At 47.0% G+C, this 26,017-nt stretch overlaps 1 protein-coding gene and 1 long non-coding RNA gene across 15 annotated transcripts in view; one reads left to right on the forward strand and one right to left on the reverse strand.

Moving 5' to 3' along the window:
- The first annotated feature begins 31 nt into the window (after window positions 1-31).
- Window positions 32-12,485, forward strand: LOC111096242. 2 transcript variants are annotated; one of them, XR_005360693.1, is made up of 3 exons: window positions 32-237; window positions 6,262-7,284; window positions 11,423-12,485. It is a non-coding gene; the product is annotated as an uncharacterized LOC111096242 (long non-coding RNA). The 2 variants fall into 2 exon arrangements; XR_005360694.1 differs by having other exon boundaries at window positions 11,426-12,485.
- Window positions 1,145-26,017, reverse strand: part of SUN1 (Sad1 and UNC84 domain containing 1) — a 51,349-nt gene continuing 26,476 nt past the window's right edge. For 6 of the 13 annotated variants that reach the window (XM_038539704.1, XM_038539701.1, XM_038539705.1 and 3 more), the window contains 17 exons: window positions 22,743-22,940; window positions 22,105-22,188; window positions 21,703-21,813; window positions 20,206-20,304; window positions 19,592-19,685; window positions 18,645-18,703; window positions 18,320-18,456; window positions 17,440-17,676; window positions 15,212-15,298; window positions 14,026-14,069; window positions 12,536-12,671; window positions 10,792-11,046; window positions 10,177-10,261; window positions 7,457-7,572; window positions 4,560-4,727; window positions 3,146-3,238; window positions 1,145-2,779 (listed from right to left, as the gene is read on the reverse strand). In XM_038539704.1, coding sequence (XP_038395632.1) covers window positions 2,666-2,779; window positions 3,146-3,238; window positions 4,560-4,727; window positions 7,457-7,572; window positions 10,177-10,261; window positions 10,792-11,046; window positions 12,536-12,671; window positions 14,026-14,069; window positions 15,212-15,298; window positions 17,440-17,676; window positions 18,320-18,456; window positions 18,645-18,703; window positions 19,592-19,685; window positions 20,206-20,304; window positions 21,703-21,813; window positions 22,105-22,188; window positions 22,743-22,940 — 2,117 coding nt within the window. In that variant the 3' untranslated portion in view covers window positions 1,145-2,665. Of the gene's footprint in view, window positions 2,780-3,145; window positions 3,239-4,559; window positions 4,728-6,920; window positions 7,280-7,456; window positions 7,573-10,176; window positions 10,262-10,791; window positions 11,047-12,535; window positions 12,672-14,025; window positions 14,070-15,211; window positions 15,299-17,439; window positions 17,677-18,319; window positions 18,457-18,644; window positions 18,704-19,591; window positions 19,686-20,205; window positions 20,305-21,702; window positions 21,814-22,104; window positions 22,189-22,742; window positions 22,941-26,017 lie in introns of those variants that run through there. The other 7 variants (XM_038539713.1, XM_038539712.1, XM_038539707.1 and 4 more) reach the window with 6 other exon arrangements.

Raw genomic sequence — 26,017 nt, forward strand, 5'->3', positions numbered from 1 at the left:
CGCGCACGTGACCGCGGCTGGGCGAGCTGGCGCCACAATGGCGGCGGCACGTCACGGCGGGGCGTCGTGCCCTGCCTGCCTGCCTGCCTGCCTGCCTGCCTGCCTGCCTGCCTGCCGCGGGCGTACCCAGCGCGAGGGGCCCGCGGCCTCAGGCCGGCCGGGTTGGGGTCGTTGGGACGCCAAGATTCTGAAAGGAGTCATGTTTCCGTGCCTTGTGCCGCCGGCCGCACAGGGGAGGTGAGGGGGCCTAAAGCCGGGTCCTGTTTGGGAACCAGAGAGGGGTCGGAGTCCCGGTGACAGGTCACTGTTCGGGATCGAGCAGGTCCCCGGCCCCCCTGGACACAGAACCGCCTGTTGGCGCGGAGCTGGAGGGCGGAGGGACGAGGACGGGGACAGGGATGCGCGCAGTGGCCAAGGATGGGGAGGGAGCACAGCCCGTCGGCCCTGTGAAGGCTCCCTGGATTGCAGGCGCAGCCAGCTCTCCAGATGCTCCAGGGTGTGGAGTTCGGAGTGTTCCCTGTTTGCACAGGTGTCGTTTTAAAGAAACGTGGCCCCGTGGGGACCGGTTCAGTGGGAGCGGTGCCTGTGTGCCAGCGCAGGCCCGCTCCAGGAGCTGGTCCGTAAGGAACCAGGGAGACACCGAAGGGTCGTCTAGCGGCGGTGGACAAATGGACTGGGCAGAGGGGTTTGCAGAAGGGTAACCACCAAGGAATGCTGGTTGTCCCCGGAAATCCTCGGTCAGCTAGGCACCAGCCTCCAGGGGCCCTTCCCAACCCGGGGCGCTCCCTGCTCCTCCCCCCTTTGGCCCCTCGCTCAGCTCAGCGCAGCGGAGCGCAGCGCCTCCGGCACTTCTAACCCTGGGGAGGCTTCCAGATGAGCTTGTGTCCCACACCTGCCTTCAGTGGTGGCCACCCTCAGGATGCCCCCGTTTTCTCTGCCTCGTCCTCCTGTCAGGTGGCCTGTGCAGAACAGGTGCCCCAGGCAAGGAGGGTCTGGCCAGAGCCCGGGCCGCTCCGTGCACCCACGGGCTGATCTAGAACCCCCCCCATCCCCCACGAGGGACGGTCCCTCCCCCACACTCCCGGGCAGGAACAAGGCAAACAGAAAAGAAATAGACCATTTATTATTCACTGGAAACATCACATGCACTTTTAAAAATTTAAACTCTTTATTTAAACATTTCAATAGCATCTTATCAATTTGGTGGCGGCAAAAGAAGCACTACCAAAGACCAGTATTTTGAAAAGCATTTACAAAAATACCGTGCACAAAGTCCTATTTTGCATCTTTAAAAATAAATATTCAAAATATTTCCACCCAACTCCCAAATTTAGTTTTATATAGGAAATTTTGATTTATATATTTATCTTGTAATATCTGAAACATCTGTATACATTTTATCCAACTTAACTGCATAGGCATTATTTAATTCCAATTCTAATAGTGAAAAAAATGCTACTTTATGTAGTCGAGGACAGTTGTGCGGTACACACAAAACTCCAGTCAGCACCATCACTTTCTGTTTCTGAAAATACAGTGTTTATGAGAACACCGAAAGAACGGTCTTAACCCAATAAAACTTAAATAATTTTTAAAACATCTGTAACACTTTAAGTGCCTTGCAAATATTTATAAAGTCTGCTCAGTAAAATAGTCTAAATATTAAATATTAACAAAACGAGTCTCAGGAATTGAGAATGGCCAAAAGTTGTAGTTAAGAGGCAAATCCCAACTAGAGCCAGGAAGAAAGTGCCACCGTGAGAAAAATGATAACCCTACAGTGTAATGGTGAGCCACACTCGATGGTCTCCTCAGAGAACCATCGGTGGAGTAAAGACTTAAGATTCTGAAAGGCTGAGAGCACATTAGTGTTCAACTTCGCAGCAAAATTTAAAACAAACCTGATGCCACCCCAAGATTGGATTTCTGGGCTCCTGGGGTCCAGAGTTGTCCCCCCCCTCACCCTCATCATGGGCAGAGCCTTGCTGAGACCTGCCTGCTCCATTCACCGGAGCTGAGATCCAAACCACCCTCCTTTTACATCAGACCAGCTTCCAGCTCAGGACCACATGAGCCATACTGAGCCTGTGAAAGTCTGTCTGAGAAGGAGCAAACTCAGCAGAGAAACCGTTATTCCACACCTGGGACTGATATTAACTACTGGTGCTGAACAGGAGAGAAAGTTCAGAACTCTGAAATTTGGTGACATGTTTTTCCCTGAAAGAAATGTGCGCTGGATGGAACAGATGAAACAGGTCTGCCCCCAAAGTCCTTTAGAAGGGCCAGTGAAAGGCTAAATACCAAAGCTTCAACACTTTGACCTCTAACCTCGCTTACTTTGTTCCTGATGGTGAGAAAATACAAGTATCAAGAGCTTTATGTTCAAAACCAAATCCCCAAAATAACATACATGTCTTTGTGAACCGCACGTTCAGATTCCCAGAGATGGGCTGTGGCCAGCAGATCTCAGGGAAGCTAGGCATTCGGCATGCAGTGTTTCCTGTGGACAGAAGAGCGAGCCGGGCGCCAGCTCCCACCGGCAATGGGCAGCGTTTATTGAGGGGTGACATCACCCCAATGCCCTAGGTGCCCTGGTGCGGGAAGGGTTCCAGTGTTTGAGGCTGTCCTCGTATATACAAATGTACAAGAACTGACAGGGGAGTCTTTACTTGATGGGTTCTCCATGAACTCTGAACCGATAGAGACATGTGTATTCAGGATGGCCCCAGTTGGAGAAAATCCGCAGTTCCACTATTTGAAAAGCTCCTTCAGGTCTTTTCTGAAATCGAAGGGGGAAGAGTACAGTTAATTCACAGTTAACACCCCAGGCCCAATCACTTCTCCAACTCTGACATGTGACAAGCAGCCACACTGGAAATCATCAGTACCTTTGCTGTCTGTTGTAGGACACAAAGCTCAGATAAAACGGACTCCTCACGAGCCATAGATTTACCTTCAGCTTCAGGAACAGGACACATGTATGCAAAGCAAAATAGACTAGAACTAGAAAGGCTCATCCGGGAAGAGCCAGGAAGCTCAGATTGACTTTTCTCAGAGGGGGAGGCCCACGTTGTACCCCTGGCAGTGCTGAGGTCGGCTGTGTCCTGCCACCTCCACCCACCACCTCCGACAAAAGGAACCTTACTGGAACGTGAAACATCTGGAGTGACTCCCCTTCTTGATCATACGTAAACTGTCCCAGAAGCTGCCCTTCCTCTTGGTATTCATCTTCTAGTCCCTGAAACCAGAACCATGTAGTCATGAAATAATGGAAGAAGGGCCCCGAGTTAACTAGGACTGCTTCCCCCTGGTGTAATTTCCAGAAGGCCTGTTAAATGCTAGGCCCTTTGTTGAAGGCTTCACATGACTCACAACAACCTTGCCAGGCAGGTATTCTTCCTCCTGTCACACAGGTGAGGAAAAGCCTGCTAGAATTGGCAAGCTAACGAGACTGGGGACAGACTATCCACTGCACAGACCCCTTTGTCATCCATGGGGCCCCCGGGGCCTTCAACGCTCCCAAGTGGAACCCTGGGGGTACCCAATGAATCCAGGGAAAGGACAACAGGCCGCCTGGCACAGAGGGCAGATGGGGGTGCCAGGGGCTGGCGTGGAATGGGGACAGAGCCTTGGTTTGGGAAGATGAGGTAATTCAGTGAAGGACAGCCATATAAATGCACTTCATCCAGGGAATGCATGCTTAAGACAGGTCAGGGGTTGACTCTGATGTGTGTTTCGCCACAAGGAGGAAGTCACCAGCAGGAAATAGAGGTGACTGTTGGAGTGTGTCATCACAGGAAAGGACTGCTCAGTGTGGGATGCATGGAATCAACAATGGGACACAGGCACATGTGGCCAAACAGCATCAAGCCCAATACTGAGAAGTGCGTCTGTAGGGGACACGTGACATTTCTGTACAAAAAAAACTCATATATAAAGAAGCTAAGATCCCAAAATATTAATGAAGAAAAACAAAAAAACAAAAAACAAAAAACCCCACAAAAACCCATGCATGTAAAATGCACAGCAATACAGATGAAATGTGCTGTTTGCACCTTTCAGGTTAGTATAGATCAGAGTAAGAGGGTGCAGGGAGGTCAGCAATGGTTACCTGCAGGCACCAACTGGTCAGCAGCCTGCAGGCACCAACAGGTCAGCAGCCTGAAGGCACTCCAGACCCCCTATGGCCTCCACCACCCCTCTGGCACCCTGGGTGCTCTCTTTGCAACTTCTATATTGAAGTCTTCTGTCAATTCAGAAGCATACAGGTGTCACAACTGCCTTTATGGCCAAACGGACACATGCTCTCTGCAAACAAGTCTCCAGGCCTACAATGGCTGGGTGGCAGCGAATAAGCTCTCTAAAGCTGCCCTTCGTGTGGGACAGCACTCGAGTGGCCCCCTCAGAATCTGATCTGCTTACAGCACTGGAGGCTGAGGGCGGACAGGAGCCAGTGACCCCAGGAAACTGGTGTCCACAACCACTTCCAATGGGCTCATCTTTGGGAAGGCCCTGGTGGGGGCGGGGGGGGCGGGGGAGCTGGAACCCAGCACACTCACATAGACTGCGAAGTCCTTGGGGGCGCTGGTGATGTTGCCCGTGGGCGACAGCGTCTTTGGTATGTGCTCCAGAGTGAAGGCGGTTGGGCGGATCTTCATAGACAGCCTCACCACCAGGTACCCCTGGGAGCCCCTGAATGCCCAGCAGTTACCTGGATGTATGTCAGGCTAGGGAAGAGGCACAGAACATCGACAATACATCTGACCCTCAAACAGCATGAGGCCTGGGGCACTGACTCCCCTGCACAGTGAAAATCCCACCTGTATCTTCTTTTTTTTTTTTTTTTTTTTTTTATGATAGTCACAGAGAGAGAGAGAGAGAGGCAGAGACACAGGCAGAGGGAGAAGCAGGCTCCACGCACTGGGAGCCCGATGCGGGACTCGATCCCGGGTCTCCAGGATCGCGCCCTGGGCCAAAGGCAGGCGCCAAACCGCTGCGCCACCCAGGGATCCCCCCCTGTATCTTCTGATGCCCCTCACAACTTAACCCCAAACAGCCTATAGTTGACCAGAAGCCATAAAGTCAACTTTATGTACAGAGCACATAAAGTTGATCAACACACATTTTGTATGCATGTCATCTGCTGTATTAAAATGAAAGAAGCTAGAGAAAAGAAAACATTAAGGAAATCAAAGGAAAAGGAAACACAGATTGTATTTATAAAAACACACCTGGAAACCTGCCTGCTCAGCTCAAACCTCCCCCTTGTTAAGGGTCAACTGTAAATGAACAAGTCCTTAAGAATGTGTCTGACAATTTAAAACTTAAAAAACAGAAACAAGAAAACACTAATACTGAAATAGAAAAAAAAAAAAAAACCTGCTCAGTAAAAAACAATCATTAGCAAAATCAAAAGACAAACTGGGGAAAGGCATTTGTAGCTTCAACCCCAGAGGGTGGCCGGCTCCATGTCCAGTACGGGCGTGTGCCTACTCACAGTTAAAACAACCAGCACCCTCAACAAACGTGGACAAGACAAACCTGTTTTTTTAAAAAGTAAATTTAAATAGTCTTCAAATACATGAAAAGATGCTCCACCCTACATAGTAACAAGAGGAATACACCATTTAAATGGTGGGTGTTACCCTTTCTCACCAAAAGATGCCTGCCGTGGGAGCGGGGGAGCGCCGTTTGGCAAGAGCCAGCACAGCTCCTTAGGCATCGACCCCTTGACCCAGCAATCTCCCGCTGTCCATCAGCTACACTGGCAAAAATACAAAATGACAGGCTTAAGGATAGTGGTTGGGAGATGACTTCTAATAGCAAAACAGGAGCCAGCATACCTCCTGACGGGCCTAGCTGATGTGCTGTGCTGATGAGAACACAGAAGGAACAGCAGGGGAAGGGTCAGGGGCATGGTGATCCCCCCACAACTTGATTATGCTTATGTTCATTGTTGGTTTATCCTTTGTTCTTGGCTTATGCATATTTTCTGCCTGCCCTGTGAAAATGGACCTGGGCCGATCATGCTTTGTCCACAGATGGTGCTGCCGGGGCACTACAGGTACCCCGGGCCATGGAGGCGGGCTTTGCCTGAGTTCCACCGGGGTGGGACCATTTGATGAGGCCTGGGGGACACTATCTTGGGTGACCCCCTGGGTCAGAGAAGTACAGCCATTCCCAGGTCTGCTGTTCCAGATTCTTTAAAAACTCTCTTTACTTCTAACTAGCCAATCACCTATTCCTCCAATCTCATTACAGGTAACAGCTCCAGTTCCTGTGGGCATTCTCCTGACAAAGCATTCCCTCATTCACATACATCTAACATCTCAAGTGCCAGCTACTTCCAGACCACTGGATCCACAGCGTAATGGACACAATGCCGTGGGCCAGCGTGGAATTACTGGGAACATCAGGAGCATCAAGCCCTCTACACCGTCTGACAACAGCACCACCTGACAGCCAAGGCAATGCCTGAGGGGTCCTGGGAGCAGCCACCAACGGGTGCCCAGGGGAGGCAGTGGCACCCTAGCAGACAGCCTGGCAGGTGCTTAGGATTGCAGGGAAGCCGCCCACATGCACCAGACATCAGCCCAGCTGCCAAGGACAAGAGGACCAGGATGGCACCCGGGCGTTGAAATTTTAAGTTTACTGACATTTTTTTTTTTTTAAGATTTTATTTATTCATTCATGATAGACATTGGGGGGGGGGGGGCGCAGAGACACAGGCAGAGGGAGAAGCAGGCTCCAGGCCAGGAGCCCGATGCGGGACACGATCCCGGGACTCCAGGATCATATCCTGGGCTGAAGGCAGGTGCTAAGCCACTGAGCCACCCAGGGATCCCCGAGTTTACTGACATTTTATGTTTAGATTAATCTGTGAATTCTTGTTTTTGAATAAAAAGACAACTATCAAGAGATGTTTTACACAAGAGGAATCATTTTAATTTTCTTCAAAAAAGTCATAATACAAAGAAGCACGTTAGGACTGAGGGGAAGCAAGCATACTGGCAATTTAAATTCTTCCTCCTCAGTCTCCATGACCAACTGTGTAACACAAGGCGCGCACAAGCTGCTGCGCAGCCCAGGGATAGCCCGTGGAGAGTCTGAAGCCCCAGCTGGTGTGGGGCCTCCACCTGCTCTGCCCCTTCACAGACCGAGAAGTACAGCCTGACTCACAAGGGGATGTCCTCAGCCATGGCCAAGGCCACATCATGGCAAAAGCAACTCATGCTATATGGACGAACTGGCTGGAGAACAGGCTAGAGAAGAGAGCCAGCTGGGGTAAGAGGGAGAGGGGGGCTGGGTGGCACAGGGATGTTGCTTTGTGTGAACCCACCGAGCTGAGCCCTTGGGTCAGCACCCTTCATGCCACCAGAGCAAGTGGCCCCAACGCAGCCCCTGGCTTCTGTCCCAGGAACACAAGGGGAGGAGGGGACCCCCGATCACGACTCACCTGGATCACAACTCGGGGGGACTGGGAGAAGTACCAGAGTGGGATCCCAAACAGGCTGATGAGCGCAGTCTTAGTCTCGTACGTCTCAGAGCAGCGCGTACTCAGGATGCTCCCACCTTAAAGCAGAATTCACAGCTGCCTCAGGGTCTTGCACCCACCTCTGACCCGCCAGGGACTTCCTGGAAGGACTCAACATTCTCAAGTTTTTAACTTATCCAGAGAACTGTCTACTTCCAAATCAGCCCAGGCTTCTGTGGACCCTTTCCAAGTTTGAGGTTAAAGTCTGCAGCTGCTTCAGGACACAGGCTTGACCTCCCAAAACAGTGCCCCATCTCCACTCTAGCAAGTCACCACTCTAGCAACACTGCCTCTTTCTAAGTAAAGAGCAGTGGCCTTGACAGGCGCTGGAGTTCCCTTACAGGTGCACGTGTGTCATGAGAGGGCCTGCTATCAATAGGCCACAGCGATGGGATGCTCTTAACAGCTGCTCAGGGGACAGGGGTGGGGGGATGGAGGGGTGTCTGCAAATAGGTCTAAGACTCTATTTAGGGTAATACAAGTATTCTGGAGTGAATACACTAAAAACACCAAATCATAATGCTTTAATAGGCTGAAGTTTAGGTTATGTGAATTTTATGTCCATTAAAAAAAAAAAAAAGCATTTAAAAAAAAGGGACCTCAATGGGAAATAGGGCAGACAGAAAGGCGTGGGAAGCAACAAAAAATTCTCAAAAACCAAAACAAAATGATAACAGTAATAATAATCACTGCTGAGAAGTTTGTATGGGAAGAGGTGGTGGCCCGCCAGAGCCCCCGGCCCCAGCACAAATGTAGCCGTAGGCCTGTGTGAAGACTCCTCTTCGGATTGTGAGCAAGTAGACCAAGAATTTAAACAAGATGACAAGTAACTTTGGCCTCAGTGATCATCAGACCTGAACTTCTGAACCTCTGGATTACCTTTTTAAACATTCTATCCTCATTTAAAAAAAAAAAAAAAAAAGTGTCCTTAAATATGGAAAAAAAATTTCTTAAGCTTTTTATATTTTTACTTTTTTAAATTTTTATTTATTTATGATAGTCACACAGAGAGAGAGAGAGGCAGAGACACAGGCAGAGGGAGAAGCAGGCTCCATGCACCGGGAGCCCGACATGGGATTCGATCCCGGGTCTCCAGGATGGCGCCCTGGGCCAAAGGCAGGCGCCAAACCACTGCGCCACCCAGGGATCCCCTAAATATGGAAAATTTTTAAGAAAAAAATATTCAAACTTACAGAGTGAATGAATGCCTTGAGTAATGACAGAATTTTCAGCTCAGTGACATCAAAATAACCAAAATTCTAAATGACATATAAGTCTGTAAGGAATAGTTACACTCCTGACAAAACAATTACCCAGCTAAACGGTTAAGACAGCATTTGATGTCTCTGAATTGAAAATGCTTTCTTCATAAGTCATTGAATTTAAAAAATGTAGAACTCAAATCACTTAATATTCTAAAAAATTGTTCTCCACAAAACATATGCCAACAACAGTTAAGAGCCTTCCTGACTCGGGGCTGACCCTGGGATAACGGGGGGTGGGGGGGGGGTGGGGGTAGGGGGGTTGTCACATGCAGCAGCGGCTCTGGGCCAAGTGGGGCCTGCAGGGACCGGGCTCCTGACCAGGGGCATCATGTACATTGCTCAGTCATAAACTGAGTCACCGCAGCCCTGCAGGGTCCTCTGATCCTTCCACTGGCTGCCGTGCATGAAGAACCTCCTTTTCTGAGACAAAATATTGGTCTACTAACTGTTGGTCTGCTAGTCCTAAATTTTAAAACTCAGAAAACCAAGATCTTTTGTTACAAAGATGGTGGCATAACCTTCCCTAAACAGACGTGATGTCACCGCTTTTGTATAGTACAGACATTCACCCATTTCCCCACAGAAACATTCCTGTGCTTGCTCCGGGGGTGCCATCCCCAACATCACCAAGGGGGTAGGTGACAGAAACGTGTGGACCACAAGGCTTCACTAGGCCACCGTTCTGATGGCTCAAACACACGTGGCCCAGAGGACCCAGGTCCCGAGCTCGTGCAGCACTTCCCTGACTTAACAAGCCACATTTCCCTTCCCTTCTCTGAGGAATGGAAGCAGCAGCCCCATCAGGAGGGAGCCATTCCCATGGCTAGCTAGCTATCACAAGCTGTCACCTGGCTGCCCCACGGAGGGAACGCTCCCACAGGGTTGGGGCAGCCACCTGCAGCAGGCATGGACCCACACCGCTCACTAAAGGCCTAGAGGACACATGTTCATGCCACTGAGAGCTCTGGGGAACAGGTGGAAAACTACTGCTCTAGTTAGTCACGGCACTTCTACACACACAGGATCATAAACAATCAAATGTTTACTGCCAATGTTTCTGTGGCAGTAAATTCTGATATAGCTAGAAAAACCCAAAGGCTACTCAAATGCCCCCAAATTGGGATGCTGCTGATGTCCATCATTACATGGGCTTATGCCAAGTGATGTGTGAGCCACCAGCCCTTCTATGGGAGAACCCAACCCTTCTATGGGAGAACCGATCATACCCTAAGGCAAGAGCATGAGGGGTGTACCTAGAATGATGCTCTTTCTCAGCTTTTACAAGTTCTAGCAGGTTCTAGACTATTGGGAAGTGGAACAGGCAGCAGCTGGTCAACAGGTGACCACTGTATTCAGTAACCAGAGCCATTTACTTACCACCGGACTCCAGAGCAAAGTCCACCATGCCAGTCTTATCCTGGGAATACAGCTTCAAGGCGTTGTTCACAATGACACGTGCTTGCTGGACATTGCCAAGTGCAGAAGTGGGGAGATGAAACTCAGCATTAATGGAGAAATGAAGGCCAGACATTTCTATCAAGGACACATTTCCAGTTCACTGTATTTGGAGATAACAGGCTTGGGAGTGTTCAGTCCTATATCGCACTGCAGGGGCTGTCACATGGCTGTGGGATGGTGCTGCCCTGTCACCTGGGCACAGAGTCTCGACAACCAGGAGCCAGAGAATCCATGGGTTCCACAGAATGTGGACAAAGCAAGAACTAGAGTTTGGGATGGAAGCTTGGTGCCATATTCCTGGGAAATGTGCGTGATTTCACAAGGTGTGTGGCCACCCAGGTGGATGGGAACTTTGGGACCGAGAGGGCCCCCCGGCAGCATACAGCAGCAATCACACCATCTCTGCACCCTAGGCTGCACCAAGCACCCCTGTATCATAACCATATCCCCATAAGACTGTATCTGGCAGCTCAGTCACCAGCACCATCACGACACGCACTGACACACTGCCAACATTTCTCATTGTGTGCTTACCGCTTCTGTAATTCCGGAAATCCCTGCCTCGTTTGCTGCAGATACTACAGTTTCAGAATCTGGGACCTGCTTTGTCACAGAAATGTAGTGCGTAATGTTCTTCAGGATCTGCAGCTCCAAATCCCGTAATAAAACCTGCAGGTCATCTCTGCTCACGAACTGAGAAGAAACTGTCTGTAGCAGCCATTTGAGAGAACCACCCTGCTCCCCATCGGAGAACATGAGTTTGACAGTTTCTCGGACTTGGGCGTCTACCTAGAACCATTCACAAGCAGAACATGAAGTTACTGTAGTACTGTTCTAACGAAATCATCCAATGCTTCACCTGTGTCACCTTAACACCTCAAAATGATCACAAAACTTCTCAAAAATCCATAATGTAAATGTGACAATTCTCTCCCTTCACATGGAATTTGGAAACCTCTCCAAAAATACTGGAATATATTACAGAGAACAGGAACAGAAAAGCTCAATGCGCACCCAGAGAACCAAGGAGACAGTACTCCATCCGCTTCGTCAGCCTGCGCATGCCCCTCAGCAGACATTTATTTTATTTTTTTTATTTATTTATTTATTTATTTATTTATTTATTTATTTATTTATTTATTTATTTATTTATTTATTTATTCAGCAGACATTTAAACTGAGTCAGGTGCGGAAATGGAGGAGGACGGTCTTCAAACTCAGCCTGCTTAGGGATTGGTGCACCAACTGAAGTGTTACCATATGTATGACAGAAATGCCCTTGTGCATTATGTCTACACACCCCATCTTCTTGCTTTATAAAGAAAGGGGCAGAGAGAGATGCAAAAGAGAAATGCAGGAAGGCCCAGCTTGGCCACACACAGATCTCTGTGGCATCCCACAGCACCAGTACCCTGCCACTCGGTGAGCTGCTGCCTCCAGCCCCTCGGCCCCTCCAGCGCTAACCCTCCAACACTCAGCATGCCCTCTACATGCCTGTCTGTCCAGAGCTTTCACTTCTGTTGGGGAAGTCCCAAGAGTGTGGCGCTAGTTTCAAAAAGTGTGCATCTTCATAACTGGTAAATATCCCAAGACATTCCCCTGACCAGATTGTAGATATTCACAGTGCTGTCAGCCACCAGGAAGCCAGTCTCCCGAGGTCAGCACGGAAGCGACTATCCTCCCTTCCTCCTTCACGCAAACCCAATCAGTGCTACTGAGTGACTGGCTTAGGTGCTTTGTCCACATTCCCATTGTCTCTTTTCCTGGCAACTTTAGAATCTCTTTGCAGGGTAGACATAATTTTATCATCTGTATCATAAATACTTTTTCCCAATCTACTGTCCGTCTTTGCCTTACAATGACTTATGCCATTCAAATGTTTGTTTATTCATGTTCATGCAGCTATAAATATGTGGACTCCCTGTCTTGCGTACAGATGCCTGGGCCCGACAAAACATCCCTGATATGTGGCAAGGTGAAGCAGAGATGCAGAGTGCAATGTGAATCTACTATGCTGAAAACACAAAACGGCCCACCCCCGAGTATGTGTTGGCATGCAGCCACATGCACATGAAGTGTAGGAAGAAGCAGGCCTGAGTGTGAATGTATTATAGGAAATTCCAGGAGAACTGAGTATTAACTATTTTATTTTAAATGCTTAAAAACTTCAAATATAGAAAAATAAAGATTCTAAAGAAAGTTAAAATTAACTTAATAAACCTAAAACTTCAGCTGAAGTGTTCTTTTCCTTTTTGTGATAAAACATCATACAACTTGCCTTCCCATGTATGGTATCAACCTCCTCACAGCTGGTTTTCAAATGCTGCCAACTGGACAGTTCTGATTTCAGATGACCCAGCTCCTCTTCCAGATGCTTAACCACAGAGAGGAGGCGCTGCTCTTCCTCAGCTCCACTGCCAGGTCCAGGGAAGGAGGGTGGGGAAAGAAGTCAGGTGTCATCAGCCATATAGGCTTAAACCAAACACGAGTAACACTCATGTGTAGGAGGAACCAGGGCCACCATGGCCAATAGTATACACACCTCGCCCTGTCCCCGTAACACAGAAATGTACTGTCAGCCTCAAGTCAAAATCCCAAAGAGACCTTATGCATATCAACAGTTCACATGTGTGCACACACACACATGCCCAAGGGCCCAAGCAGGCTGTCCAACACATGCTACGGCCAGTGGCTCCCTTTCAGTGCTAGGAGAAAGCTCTCAAAACCATTTAGTATTTAAAACCTGTATCTTTTAAATAAATCAGTAAAAATCTGTGTCTATCCCAAAACTACAAAAAGATTTCAGAAATGAGAATATTTATCAATAATCACCATAACATTGAACATGAAACTTTCAAGCCAATGGAATAGGTATTAAAAATGTATGGCTTCAGAGTTTAACAATTCTATTTTTATATGGAGATTGTACATTAAAAGGTAAAACGTTGCAATACTATATTTGTTTATAGGCAGGTGTAGTTGGTAAGACGATTCATTTCTCAAAAAAACAGACTCCAGGATAAATCTTTTAGGATTTAGGATTCATCCACTGGCATATCAACACATCTTTTTATGGAAATAAAGGATCTGAAAGGGAGTAAAATGTATAAACACTCAAATCCATCCTTTGGGAAGGACATACGGAATCTGAAACAGGATCTATAAGGTACATAGGAGCCAGAGACAGGAGGTACGACGTGAAAGCTCAATGTCTGGTATCTGGTTGTCCTCCCCCACCAGCCCCCAGCAGAGCCACAGGAGTCCCACCGAGATGCACGTGGGAGGGGTGTGCAGAGAGCCCGTGAAGATAAAATTAGGGCTGTGGGGGGAAAAAAAAAAAAGGGCAGCTAGAGTGTAGGGGGGAACGGGAAAGTCCGCACTTCCAGGAGAATCTGAGTCCATGGATGAAGGTGCCAGAGAGGAGCTGCCCACACAACACACCCCCAGGAAACGGCTCAGGGGTAGGGCTGTGTGGATGGCCAAACAAATCAGGGTGGCACAGAGCTGAACACACGGGTGGGACACTGAGAGCCAGGCACAGAGGTCCACCCGTGCCAGGGTTCCGGCTCAGTTCCCAGCACTCCCTGGCAGGGAGTCTCTCTGTCCTCAGGTGGCACCAAGGGCCACCCAGAAAGACACCGCTGGGAGGGTTTCTACCAGAAAGCAGTAACCGGCGGTGCACAGTGTCCCCTGATTAATGACTGCTGCATTCCATGTTATACAAAAACACGTAAGACAAAGTATTAATTCATTTGAAAATTATCCTACCTGGCTGTTCTCAGCTTGGTCTGTTCTAATTCCTTCTGGATAGCCTAAAAAGGACGAGAGAGAACTGTTTCAATACAGGAGTTAGACACTAACATTTCATAAATCACACATCTCGTTGACACCATATTTCTATTGAACTACATGTATTTATCTGTGATTTTTCTTCCAGACCTGCCTGCTGGTTGGCAGTAGAGGGATCTTTTCAAAGTAAACTTTTTAAAAAAGATTATACCACTCATTTTTTTTTAAGATTTTGTTTTTTAATTCATCTCTACACCCAATATGGGGCTTGCACCCATGACCCCGAGATCAAGAGTCCCATGCTTTTCCAACTGAGCCAGCCAGGCGCCCCTCAAAGTAAACTTTTAAAAGATATACAATATATACTCTGAGGAGCAGAAATCACACAGGAACAGCTGATGATTTTCAAAATAAGCAGCTCCTGTCACCAGCACCCAAGCCAAGAAGCAGAACCTTGCCAGCACCTCCAAAAAGTCATTTTTCAACAGGGAAGGAGAGAACCATCCATGGAGATGGGACTCATCAACATGTCCATTCAGAGACAGGGGGCTGATGCTATCACACCGCATCGGGAAGCCTCATCAGTTCAAACTCCAGCTGAATGAGGTCAGAACCCCCCCAGCACAAAGCAGAGCAAGGCCTACTCTCCTGGCCTCTTGCTTCCTTCTATGTGGCCCCCATCCTGTACCATAGATTCTGAGTTCACACCAGGTGACCAGAACACACCTGATTCCACGTGTAGGACCCCCAGGGCCGCAGCATCCCACGTGCTCGGTGACTCCGCAATGGAGCATACCATAGTCTCTGAGGCTCAGATCTGGACAAACATCCCAGCCTCCCCCCCTTGGCTTCACCAATACCTGATAATCATAGCTTTTCCACGAGAAAATTAATGTTGTCTGTCAAAGATTCTTGCTCAACAGACAAAGTAACTCAGGGGAGAGATTGTGACCTCAAGGAGAAATGGGCTCAGGCCCCCCCCGAAAAGACACCCCAGAGTCTGAAAGGCAGACACACTTGTGAAACACAGAAGCAGTAAAATGAGTTCCAGGGGCAAGAGGCAACAGTCAGAAAGATTTTTCCTCGCAGGCTGACTGTGGGCACCCAGACGGACGCGGGTGGATGGACGCAGGTACTCTAGCTGAGGAAAGGTCGAGGTGCATACCTCAGACGTCTGCGTCAGCTTTCCAAGAATGTCTTCTAGGTTTGAGAGGCGCAATTCGTGCTCTTGACGGAAAGTCACGGTGTCAGTCTTGGAAAGGAACATACGTGCAAGTTAAGAAAGACCTGGAAGATGCTCCTACACAGAACCCCAAACCCAAGACCACCTGGTCGTAGCCTGGCCTGGTGTCCTGGGGGGGTGGCTCCTCAATGTCTGTACGTCCACCTGTAACCTGAGAGGTCATAGACCTATGCTCACCAGGAGACACCCCCAGGGACGGCTCCCTGTTGAGGGAGAACGGGGCTACGAGCAAAGGCACACTGGACTGCTCACTGCACTCACATGCACTTGCTGTGCTGCGACACCCAACTCAATACTGGGCCTGGGCTGACTAGTGCACCCCACTGCCTCACATGTACCAGCTGACTGAAGTGACTTAATGACACCGCACACGTTACCCTCTGGCTTGTGAGGAAAGCATGACAAACCCATCAGGGAAGCAAGGAAACTGCTGAAAACCTGTAGTTTGCTCAACCTACACCCAACAAAGTTGTTCAGGATTCTGAGAAGATAAAACTACATGCATATTGTCAGATACAGTCCCCAGCGAAGTCGAAAGATCCCTGCCACACACACAGACAGCAGGGACGAGCACTGTGCGTCCAGTTACTGAGATCCAGGCCAGGAGATATGGACACCGAGAGTTCACTTGGAACTTTCATTATTGGAGGTTCCATTTGTTACTTAGGCTCTATATCTCTTCCAAATTACAACCACAATGGTTCACAAAAGTTTACATAAAAGTAAGGTTAAAAATAAGAGTAACAGAAACACAGGGACAAAGGTCAGCTGGAAAGATGAACCCGAGTTGCTGTCATAGAAAGGGCAGCCACTCACTAATCAGCCGTGAGCATCCTCACTGCCAAGACTCTCACTGTCTCCACCTGCCACCTAACTCCACGCCACAATCAGAAGGTCCACTCTCTTGGCTGCCTGCTGCAGCAGCCATGGCTACATGTGCCACTGAGCACCCACAATGCGGCCAGCCCAGCTGAGACGCTAATCTCACACTGCCACATGCAGCTGGTGGCATGTGCAACAGCACAGCACACACGTGCAACACATTCGCCAGGAGCATGAGGGGAGCACCAGGTGACCACAACTGTAAGATGAGTGTGGGGCCACTTCAGAAGCAAGCCTAGGATGGTCCTGTGTCAGGATCAGCAACACGGCCACACCTGCGTACAGGTAAATACTGGAGTATGGAGGAAGAAAAGGATAAATCTATACTTAGCTCATCTAATTTAAAACCTTAATTTTAAGTGAGCCCAGACTGCATACGATGTGATGGTTTAGAGAACACTAACACAAATTGAGGCTTCACTGCTTTCCTTTGAACTGTCATCTCTTCTCTACAAGAGAAGAAATAAACCTAACTAAAGGATGCCAGCTCACCACTTCTGTTTGCCTGTTCCAGGACGTCATGGTCACCCCATCCCTGTGGTGATGACAGTATTTCCGGCTGCCTCTGTTAAGAAACACTCCTTCAAAACAACATGTGCTTCCTGTCATGGCTCTACGCTCACCCAGGAAACGTCCTGCCTATAGGGACAGGTTTCATGATCTGCCACCAAGAACAGTCCTGTTTTGTTTTTCAAAACAGCTTCTCCCATGAGATGGATGAGCATCAAGCCTCCCCACTGCTCCCCCATCCACAAACAACCAGTGAAGTTCCATTCACTCCTTCCATCCAACAAAGCTGTTAAATGGCTACTAAGAACACACCAATCATAACTACTGCTTAACTGTGTCAACTGGATCTGACTGAAATCATCTCAATTTTATGCTCGAGAAACTGAAAATAAGCAGACTGAGGAATCAACGAGGGACATCAAGTGCGAAATGCAAAGCAAACCCCAGCTGACAGTGAAACTGCACTGAATTACGTTTAATCCATTCTCAAAGTAACGTGCAGGTCAGGAACAACATGCAGACAGGGCACCAGGTCACCCACAGCAACTCTACCCCCGACATCCACTGCTCCTGACCCCCACCCCCCAGCCAGGTGCAGACTCTGCTGGCTCCTGGTCTTGAACGAGAACCAGGAAACCATCCTGGCACTCAGCACCCTACTCCCAACACCTGAAAAGCACAACCCCTTGTCACAGCAGCGCGTCTCCTTTCTTCGTCCCCAAAAAGAAAACAAACACCTGAGAACTCCTTAGCATTACCTGAGAGTCCGACAGCCCATCGGCACTAATTTCCTTTAAATGCTGCCCTACCACACGCTGAACCAAGGATAGCGTCGCCTCGCCATCACCATCCATCTGGTCCACCCGTGCCTGCAGTGTCTGAAGTACAGTGGCCAGTTCTCTGAGCTTCTCTTCATGGCTGTGACACTGTCCAGACAGCGAGGTCATCTGCCTTTCTACCTCGCTCATCCGATGCTCGTGGAAAGCCTCACCATCCTGCAACAGGGAGGGAATTCCAACAGCAGCACAAATGAAAAATTAAGCCTGGCATCAAATAACCTTAATGCAGTTTCAATCAAAGACACAAAACAGGGTATCACAGCAGAAAGTACCCCACAATGTGTGCAGACATGCTAAAGGACAGGACAGGATGATGTCTGTCATCAGGGATTTTCTTTATGGGGCCGACTATAGGGGGCTTGTCTTTTCTTCTTACTTTCTATATTTTCTGAAAGTATTGCCTACTTACTTTTTTCTTTCTTTCTTTTTTTTTAAAAAAGATTTTATTTATTTATTCATGAGACACACAGAGAGAGGCAGAGACGTAAGTAGAAGGAGAAGCAGGCTCCCTGCAGGGAGCCCAATGTGGGACTTGATCCCAGGACCGGAGGATCATGATCTAAGCCAAAGGCAGATGCTCAACCACTGAACCACCCAGGCTTCCCCATACTACTATTTTTTAAATTAAAATTAACTGAATGAGATAACTTACGTATGCATTACTTCAACTATCTCAGAACATTTAAGAAGCTATAAGGCTTGCTCATTTGACACTTAACAATATTTTCTAAGCCGGGGCACCTGTTCTCTGAGGAATACAGATGTAGAATGCCAGAGATGGGAGCTTCTGTGTGGTTACCTGGCTCAGCTGAGAAGCGTCAGGTGTGAACATGCTCTCGGGGCTGTCCACCCGCTGGGTTCCATATATGCGTGTCCAGTTGAACACAGGCAGGCCTGAAAGGAAGTCCCCTTGGCCCCACAAGGACAGACCACCACCTGGAAGGAGACAGGAACCAACTGCAAGTGTGTGTACAGACAGTGCTCTATTCTTTCCCTAATTTACTACTTCATGTATATGCATTAATCATATAAGGTAACTAAGTCAATGCTCTATTCTTTCCCTAATTTACTACTTCATGTGTATGCATTAATCATATAAGGTAACTAAATCAAAGTTTTCTTACCTAGTAAAAGTAATAGTGGAATGAGCAAGATTAAAAACTTGCAGATATTTCGAAGGCACCTAGGAATAAAAAGAAAAATATTAACTTGGATAAAAGAAAAGGCAGGGTGTCAGCATTCTATTTTTATCTCTGGGTGATTTTATACAAAATACCCCCACCCTTATTTTAAAATGAAAATCTGAAGTGTTAGAAATGCAGTTACAGTTGCTTTTTTTAAAAGTAGGCTCTGCACCCAATGTGGGGCCTGAACTCAGGACCTGAGACCAGGAGTCACAGACTCTCCTGACTGATCCAGCCGGGCACCCCAGAAACACAGCTACAATATCATCTAAAAGCTGTGTGCACACCTAACAAGGAGACCTGTCTATAAAACAGTATCTTCTGACCTATATTAACAATCAAACACATTCACTATTGATTGGCCTGGCGCTGGGCACTATGGTCACCCGGGACCAGGGGGAACACTGCCCCAGAGTGGGAGCCAGAGTCTGGTTCCCAATCCTGATCACACCCCTCCCAATCTGTGTAATCCCGGACAAGGCACTTAGCTCCTATACACTGCTATTTTAACAATGACAGCTGCCTTTGCTTTCTCACAGGTGTGGTTTGAAAATTAAATAAAAACATGAAAATATTTTGTAAAATATAAAATGATATACAAAAGGCAAGACATTAATATACCAAACCATAAAAGCAATGTAAATATAAACTAAATCATTATAAAATGATGTTTATGGCTCAGGACGATGAAGCATCTGCCTTCGGCTCAGGTCATCATCCCAGGGCCCTGGGATTGAGTCCTACATCAGGCTCCCTGCTTTTTCCCCTCCCCCTGCTCTCTCTCTCTCTAATAAATAAGAACTTTAAAAAAATAACAAATGAAATTATATCCTGCAATTAGCACAGTTCTTAAACACTCGAAGTTGACATGACACTTGTTTCCTTACCTTGTAAGAAGAAACACATTCAGCCACGAAATCAAGGTAACAAACTGGTACCATCCAATCCCGAGCCACCAGAATATTCCAGAGGCTGCCTTCCCTAAAAGAACAAACACCAAACGTTCTAAAGAAGTGCTCTTTGGAAAATCAAACTCCTATATGGATTGTTTTGTGAAGGTCACGCAAGAAGCACAGGGAAATCTGCTAACAAATATTATGTAAGCATATGAAGTTAGGGAGGACACGTTAGGAAGATGTCAATCACCATAGCATATATTCAAACACAGGAACATCACTAAGCACACAAAACAACGTGTAATGCTGAAACACAACACAAGCTACAATGAGGAAACACCAAATCCATGCATTCTCAATTGCGGTTAAACCGAGCAGCTGGACTGACGCAGGACCCAACACAGCAGAGAATGAGGAATGCTCATGCACCTAGAAGCACGTATGTTAGCACTTCTCAGTAATCAAGAATGAAACATGTTATATCAGGGAGTAATGCATGTAATCCTAAGATGAAATTTTCATTTGGTTAGCTCGATATTAACTGCAGGTGCCTAACTGCTCAAAGACTTGCAGAGAATGCTGACACAGAAAGCCAAAATAACCACCTGGAGCGACCATGGCCAACCAAAGAACGCACAGCAGTGTCTTCGACACAGACCATCCAGAAGCTCCGATCCTTTGCAGCATCTGCACCAACAGGTGACCTGCGACAGATAACACGTGTGCGAGAGGGCCACACTCAAAATACACCAGAAACCAGCTCTCCACAGTTACAGTACAAGAGGCCTCCCCTAGTATGCATTTCACCAAAATTCTCTCAAATCAGCCAAGAGTCTCTTCTCAGGGAAAAAAAAAAAACAACCAACCATTTTAAGTCCAATCAAGACTCAGATTCACTTATGAAAAGCTGCTATGTGCCCAATGGTTGTTCCCTTCCTCCTGCAGACACTTCAAATGTGACATGCAGACTCTCCTGTGAAACCCCACATGTTCACGGCTGGTGCTGACAGAACCTGCAGCTAAAACTCTGGGGACACCAGTAGGTAACATGCTCCAAGTGAGACCAGCACGACTCATTACATTAGACCAAGATCAAAATGACCAACATTTTTCAGTGAAATAGTACTTGGGGATCATAAAGGCAGTACCACTGGATGATAGAATAAGACAATAAACTTTGTATCAAACATCACACATTACATAAGGCAGAAAAACTGCTTATGAAATCAGTTTCGTTTCATTTTTTGAAGAGTAACTGCTGAAATTATATATTCCTATAAGGAATTGTGTGTTGACTCCTGATAATGCCTAATTATGAAAAGAAATATGATTTAAGGGAATTTTTTTAATCTATCATTTTATGTTTTATTACCAGTTAAGAGATCTTTATTAAAAACCTGTCTAGGGACACCTGGGTGGCTCAGCGGTAGAGCGTCTGCCTTTGACTCAAGGCGTGATCCCAGGGTCTCGGATTGAGTCTGACATCGGGCTCCTGCAGAGAGCCTGCTTCTCCCTCTGCCTGTGTCTCCGCCTCTCTCTCTCTCTCTCTCATGAATGAATAAATAAAATCTTAAAAAAAAAAAGAAAAAAAACAACCTGTCTAGGGGCACCTGGGTGGCTCAGTGGTTGAGCGTTTGCCTTCGGCTCAGGGCATGATCCCAGGGTCCTGGGATCGAGTCCTGCATCAGGCTCCCTGATGTCCTCTCTCCCTGTGTCTCTCATGAACAAATAAATAAAAATCTGGAAAAAAAAAAAAAGCTGTCTAAAAATGGTGCCCCTTTGGTAAGAAACTTACAGGTATAAATCGGAAAACCTCTAACTTTGCATGTACGTCTCCTTGTGGTAAATGTTCAGGAGACCGCAGTCTACGGGGTGATGCTGTGTGTCCCAGTGGATCAACTCCCCCAAGGGAGGATCACCAGCCTTTCTAAACCTTTTATTTCACCTCAAGCAAGCTACTTTTCAAACAGTCTCTGTATTTTAAGCTAAAGTTAGTAGTCCTGTCTGTTTTTAACAAGTACTTGACTTGCCAATACAAACAAGGAATTACGGCATTTGTGAAGAACACATTAAAAACAAAATAAAAAGGTGCAAACAACAACCTGTGTAAGAAAAGATGTGCCAAATGGCCCCTGCCACCCTTTTTGGACTTGAGGACTGCTGGCGGATAGCTCTGTGCATCTCAAGGAGCTCCTTCCCCTTAGAGTCATTGCCTGTGGGCGGTGGTGACAAGACATTAATTTGACAGATTACTATGCAAACCTGGTCAATCTGAACTGTGCACAACAATAGCAGTTTGAGAAAATTAGGAAACTCGGTTATGCAAAAAAAGAAAAAAATGAAAGCAAATGCAATCTGGTGGCTCCTGGTGTCCATTATTTAGAGTTCAACAAGTCTGCATTAAGCAAGGGGGTATCTGGTCTGTGTCAGCAGCCTCACATCACCACCTGTGGGGAGCCGCCGCCACTGCCCCGTGAGCCCACGTGACATGAAGCCATACTTACACATGGACTCCCCATGCACACTGAGCTGGCCGTCCTCTCTGAGAAGCCCTCCTACATTCACTGTCCCACAGTGATTGGAATGAGCTGCAATACACGCAAAACAGGCTCAGAGACACTGGTCGAGGCTGAGTTCAGATGCTTCCCAGATGCGGTCAGAGAGCATGCAAGGCCAGCCTCCATGACTTAGGTGCAGGTGAGGCTTGCGGGGGAGGCAGATGGCAGGGCTGTGCTAGGGAGAGAGGTCAAAGCCCCACCTGACCGAACAAGGCACCACACCCAATGCAACACAGAGAGAGGCCCCGCTTAAAAATGGCTGGAAACAACTACATTCTAAATGCCATTCAAATAAAGTATTTCTGCTTTAAAAAGGTAATAATCAAAACTTGAGTACTTTTTTAAAAGAAATAACTAAAAATGCTGAAATACGGTTCCACTTTCAGAAAACGGAACCAGAACAAGACACATGAAAACTTCCATCAGCTCCCTCACAGGAAGACCCCAGCAAAGCACCATAAGAAAGGCTGCGGAAGAGCACAAGAGGAGAAACGTGGATGAAGCACCACGCTGGGAAAATAGTATTTTCTCCACCTTGAAAGCATTATCAGGTGGAAAAAGGAGGAAAAAAATTATTTAAATACCTTTTGATTCATGGCTTTTTGACTTATAACTTTTTGATTCAGGATCTTTTGATTCATAACTTTTCAATTTGGAATTTTCTGATTCATAATTGAGCTTCATTAAAACCACTCGAAAAAGTTGGACTAAGAATGATGACAAGGATGACGAAGTGTCCTTGGCCAGCCACAAAATCCTATCCATGTGGAAAGGGGCACCGCCTATTGAAAAACCGTGAACAGTTATTTCTTCCCACAAGGCCATTTACTCCCCTGAAAAGTCAGATAGCCAAATCATTCATTTTAGGCAAAGCAGAACTGGCTTTTTAAACATACATCAGGGAGGACAACTTAAGAAGAGCCGTAATGACACACGTCACTCTGCCCCATGTGGCACAGGTCACCTCCAGACAGAGGCAGAGCTATCCAGCATCCCTGCACTAGAGAGCCAAATGACAGGCCTGGGTCACAGGCACACCCCCCACAAGAGCAGTTCTGAGGGACTGCACCCCAACCCTGCCTCCATACACTCCAGAGGCTAGGTACCTGCACAACAGCCACCCCCGTACTCTGTCACCTGCTTCAGGAGCATCCACTACAGCATGTGCCTCAGAGGACACTACAGAGAGCATTGGCATGAGCACCTGGAAGGAACAGGCCTCAATGGACCCCAGCTCTCCTCCATTGTCATCACTGCCCACAGCTTCAGAAGACACAATGGAATCTCTGACAACTATTTATCTGTGAATCTGCAATGTCTAAGGTAATAGTCAACAAATTATGGTTGCTAGAAATTTTTATCCCTGAAAATAAGTTTTCATTGAGTGTAGACTGGGGAAATGCTTCTGAGACTCATCCACTCACTCTCCTGGCTCAGTGAACCCTGAGTTCAGGTGTGGCATGCAGCCACCTGGAACTGGTGGAGTCTGAGTGGGAGTGATTTTCAAGGAATGTGCTTTTTCATGTTTTCTTTTTCAAATAGCCTACTTAGTAACCTACTTGTGATTTGGAGGCCCTTACCAAAGCACTCATAGAACCGGAGCTAGCTGCAGCCCTCCACCCCAAGCACCAGCACCAACTCTGTTTCCCACTGTGCTGCCCAGGTGTCTTTTACCCTGTACTGAAAACTTCAGAGAAACTTACTTGGAGGTAATGCATGGTCTGTTCTGCTGATAAACAGAAATACTGGAATTCAATTTTTAACCCATGGGACTGGCAAAATTTTGAAAGCACAAACAAATGAAAAACTGGCTAGACAGTATGGAATTAGGACGCTCATATCACCATAGCAAGAGAGCCATCTGGGTCAGTCCTTTGGGAAATCAATTGGAGGGATCTATTTAAACTGAAATTTACAATAACTTTTTTTTTTTCAAGCAGTGATATGTATTTAGGAGCTGAAGACTGGGACAGCTTTTAAAATATATTTTCTCTAAAGACTGAGGCCGGTTCAGGAAGCCAATGCTGCTCTAAGTGACCAAGACAAATGACAATTTTTCAAAGTAGTGACCTGTCTGTCCTAAGAGGATTTATGTGTTGCCATAGGCAAGACGGAGAACAGAGAATTCTGAATTTGTCTCAGTTCTCGATTTCCTGGGTGCCTCCCTGTGAGGCCTAGGAAGGTCCCTAGAGTCCACCCTTCCATGCTTCCTGGGAGGAACCTGGCCTGTCAGGGCACAGACACCCATCAGTATCCAGCACAGCTGGGTGTCCCAAGGAAAAGACTTCCATGTCTCTTAAAGCCTTTTTGATGTGAACCAGAAATTCACGTTTTGTCAAGGCTGCACTCCTTCCAAACTTCAAAAGCCTCAGACTCAGAAACTATACTGCTGAAGCGGGTCTGTAAGTTCAAATGCATCTGTTCTACTTCTAGTTTGTCTGCCCTACGGAAGGATTTGCCCATGTACGCTAAATACATATACACAAGGAAACACACCCAGAGAACATTTTTAGAAGCATAAAAACAGAGGGGTGCCTGGTGGCTCAGTCAGTTCAGCATCCAACTCTTGACTTCAGCTCAGATTGTGATCTCAGGGTCTTGGTTTGGAGCCTCATGTCAGAATCTGTGCTCAGTGGGGAGTCTCTCCTTCTGCCCCTCCCTCTGCTCATACATACATGCATATGTGTGCACGTGTGCTCTCAAATAAATAAAATCTTCAAAAGCATCAAAGAGAAAAAAATGTGAATTTCCATCTAGACAGACACTGATTAAATACATTTTGATACAACCATAAATGCAATAGTAGATAAACATCTGAACGAATAAGGTCAACCTGAATTGGCATATAAAATAGAGTTCCAAAGCCATATATGTACTATGATAGCATTTAAGCAAAACAAAACAAACTATGTATATCTATGGGTACACAAAAGCAAAACATAGGTAGCAGTCGCACATTGTGAATGTACCAAAAAATGCCACTGAATCGTATTCTTTAAGATGATGGACAGATAATTTTATGTTACGGGCATTTTATCCCATTATAAAGAGCAAAAGAATTTGCCATGATCTCTTACTAGTAGCACCAGTTCCCTCTAGAAAGGAGACCAGAGGGGGATGGGCTGGGACCAGGGGAAGGAACTTTTATCTGTACTATTCCAAGATTTTACCACCAGACTATTAAGTAAAAACAAAAATAATGACAGAGAATGTGTGTGTGTGTGTGTGTGTGTAATTTATGCTTAAAAAAGAGTTGTATGTGTTTTCAGTAACTGCGGTAAGACTCAACAATTCACGCAGTATGGTCTCCACCAGGCAATAGCAGGAGAAGCCAGCTGGACCCCCCGCGAGTGCAGTCACCTCTGGGTGGTAGATTACAGGTAACTTTCATTTTCTTCCTTGTGCATGTCTGTCATTTCCAAATGTTCTCTGATAAACACTTTACCCAAATAGGAACAGAAGTTTTTAAATTACTGCTGGTCATACAAATCAGTGTTATAAAAGAGCAATGAACTATAAGCACAGAAGCCCAAAACAGATAAAAATATAGCTTGTTTTCCCCTCAAAAACATTCAAGATCAATTCAAGCAAGAAAGTGCAAGACTTCCAGAGGCTACTGCCAAAACCACACCCAGCACTTTTCCATCTGAGCTGAGGTCCAGCCACCAACTCCCATCCAGAGCCTCAGGATGAAGACCATTGGCTGTTGGTAATAAACAGACGTGAACTTTATTTACCATGATGCGGGTCAGGGGAAAGCAGCGAGTGTTTCTACACATGCTCACTGATCTGCAAACACTGTTCTCGCACCAGCTTACGGTTGGTAGAATGTACGTTTACTCAAGCCTCAAAATGCAGC

Source organism: Canis lupus, chromosome 6 (assembly GCF_011100685.1).
Source record: "Canis lupus familiaris isolate Mischka breed German Shepherd chromosome 6, alternate assembly UU_Cfam_GSD_1.0, whole genome shotgun sequence".
NCBI lineage: Eukaryota > Metazoa > Chordata > Mammalia > Carnivora > Canidae > Canis > Canis lupus.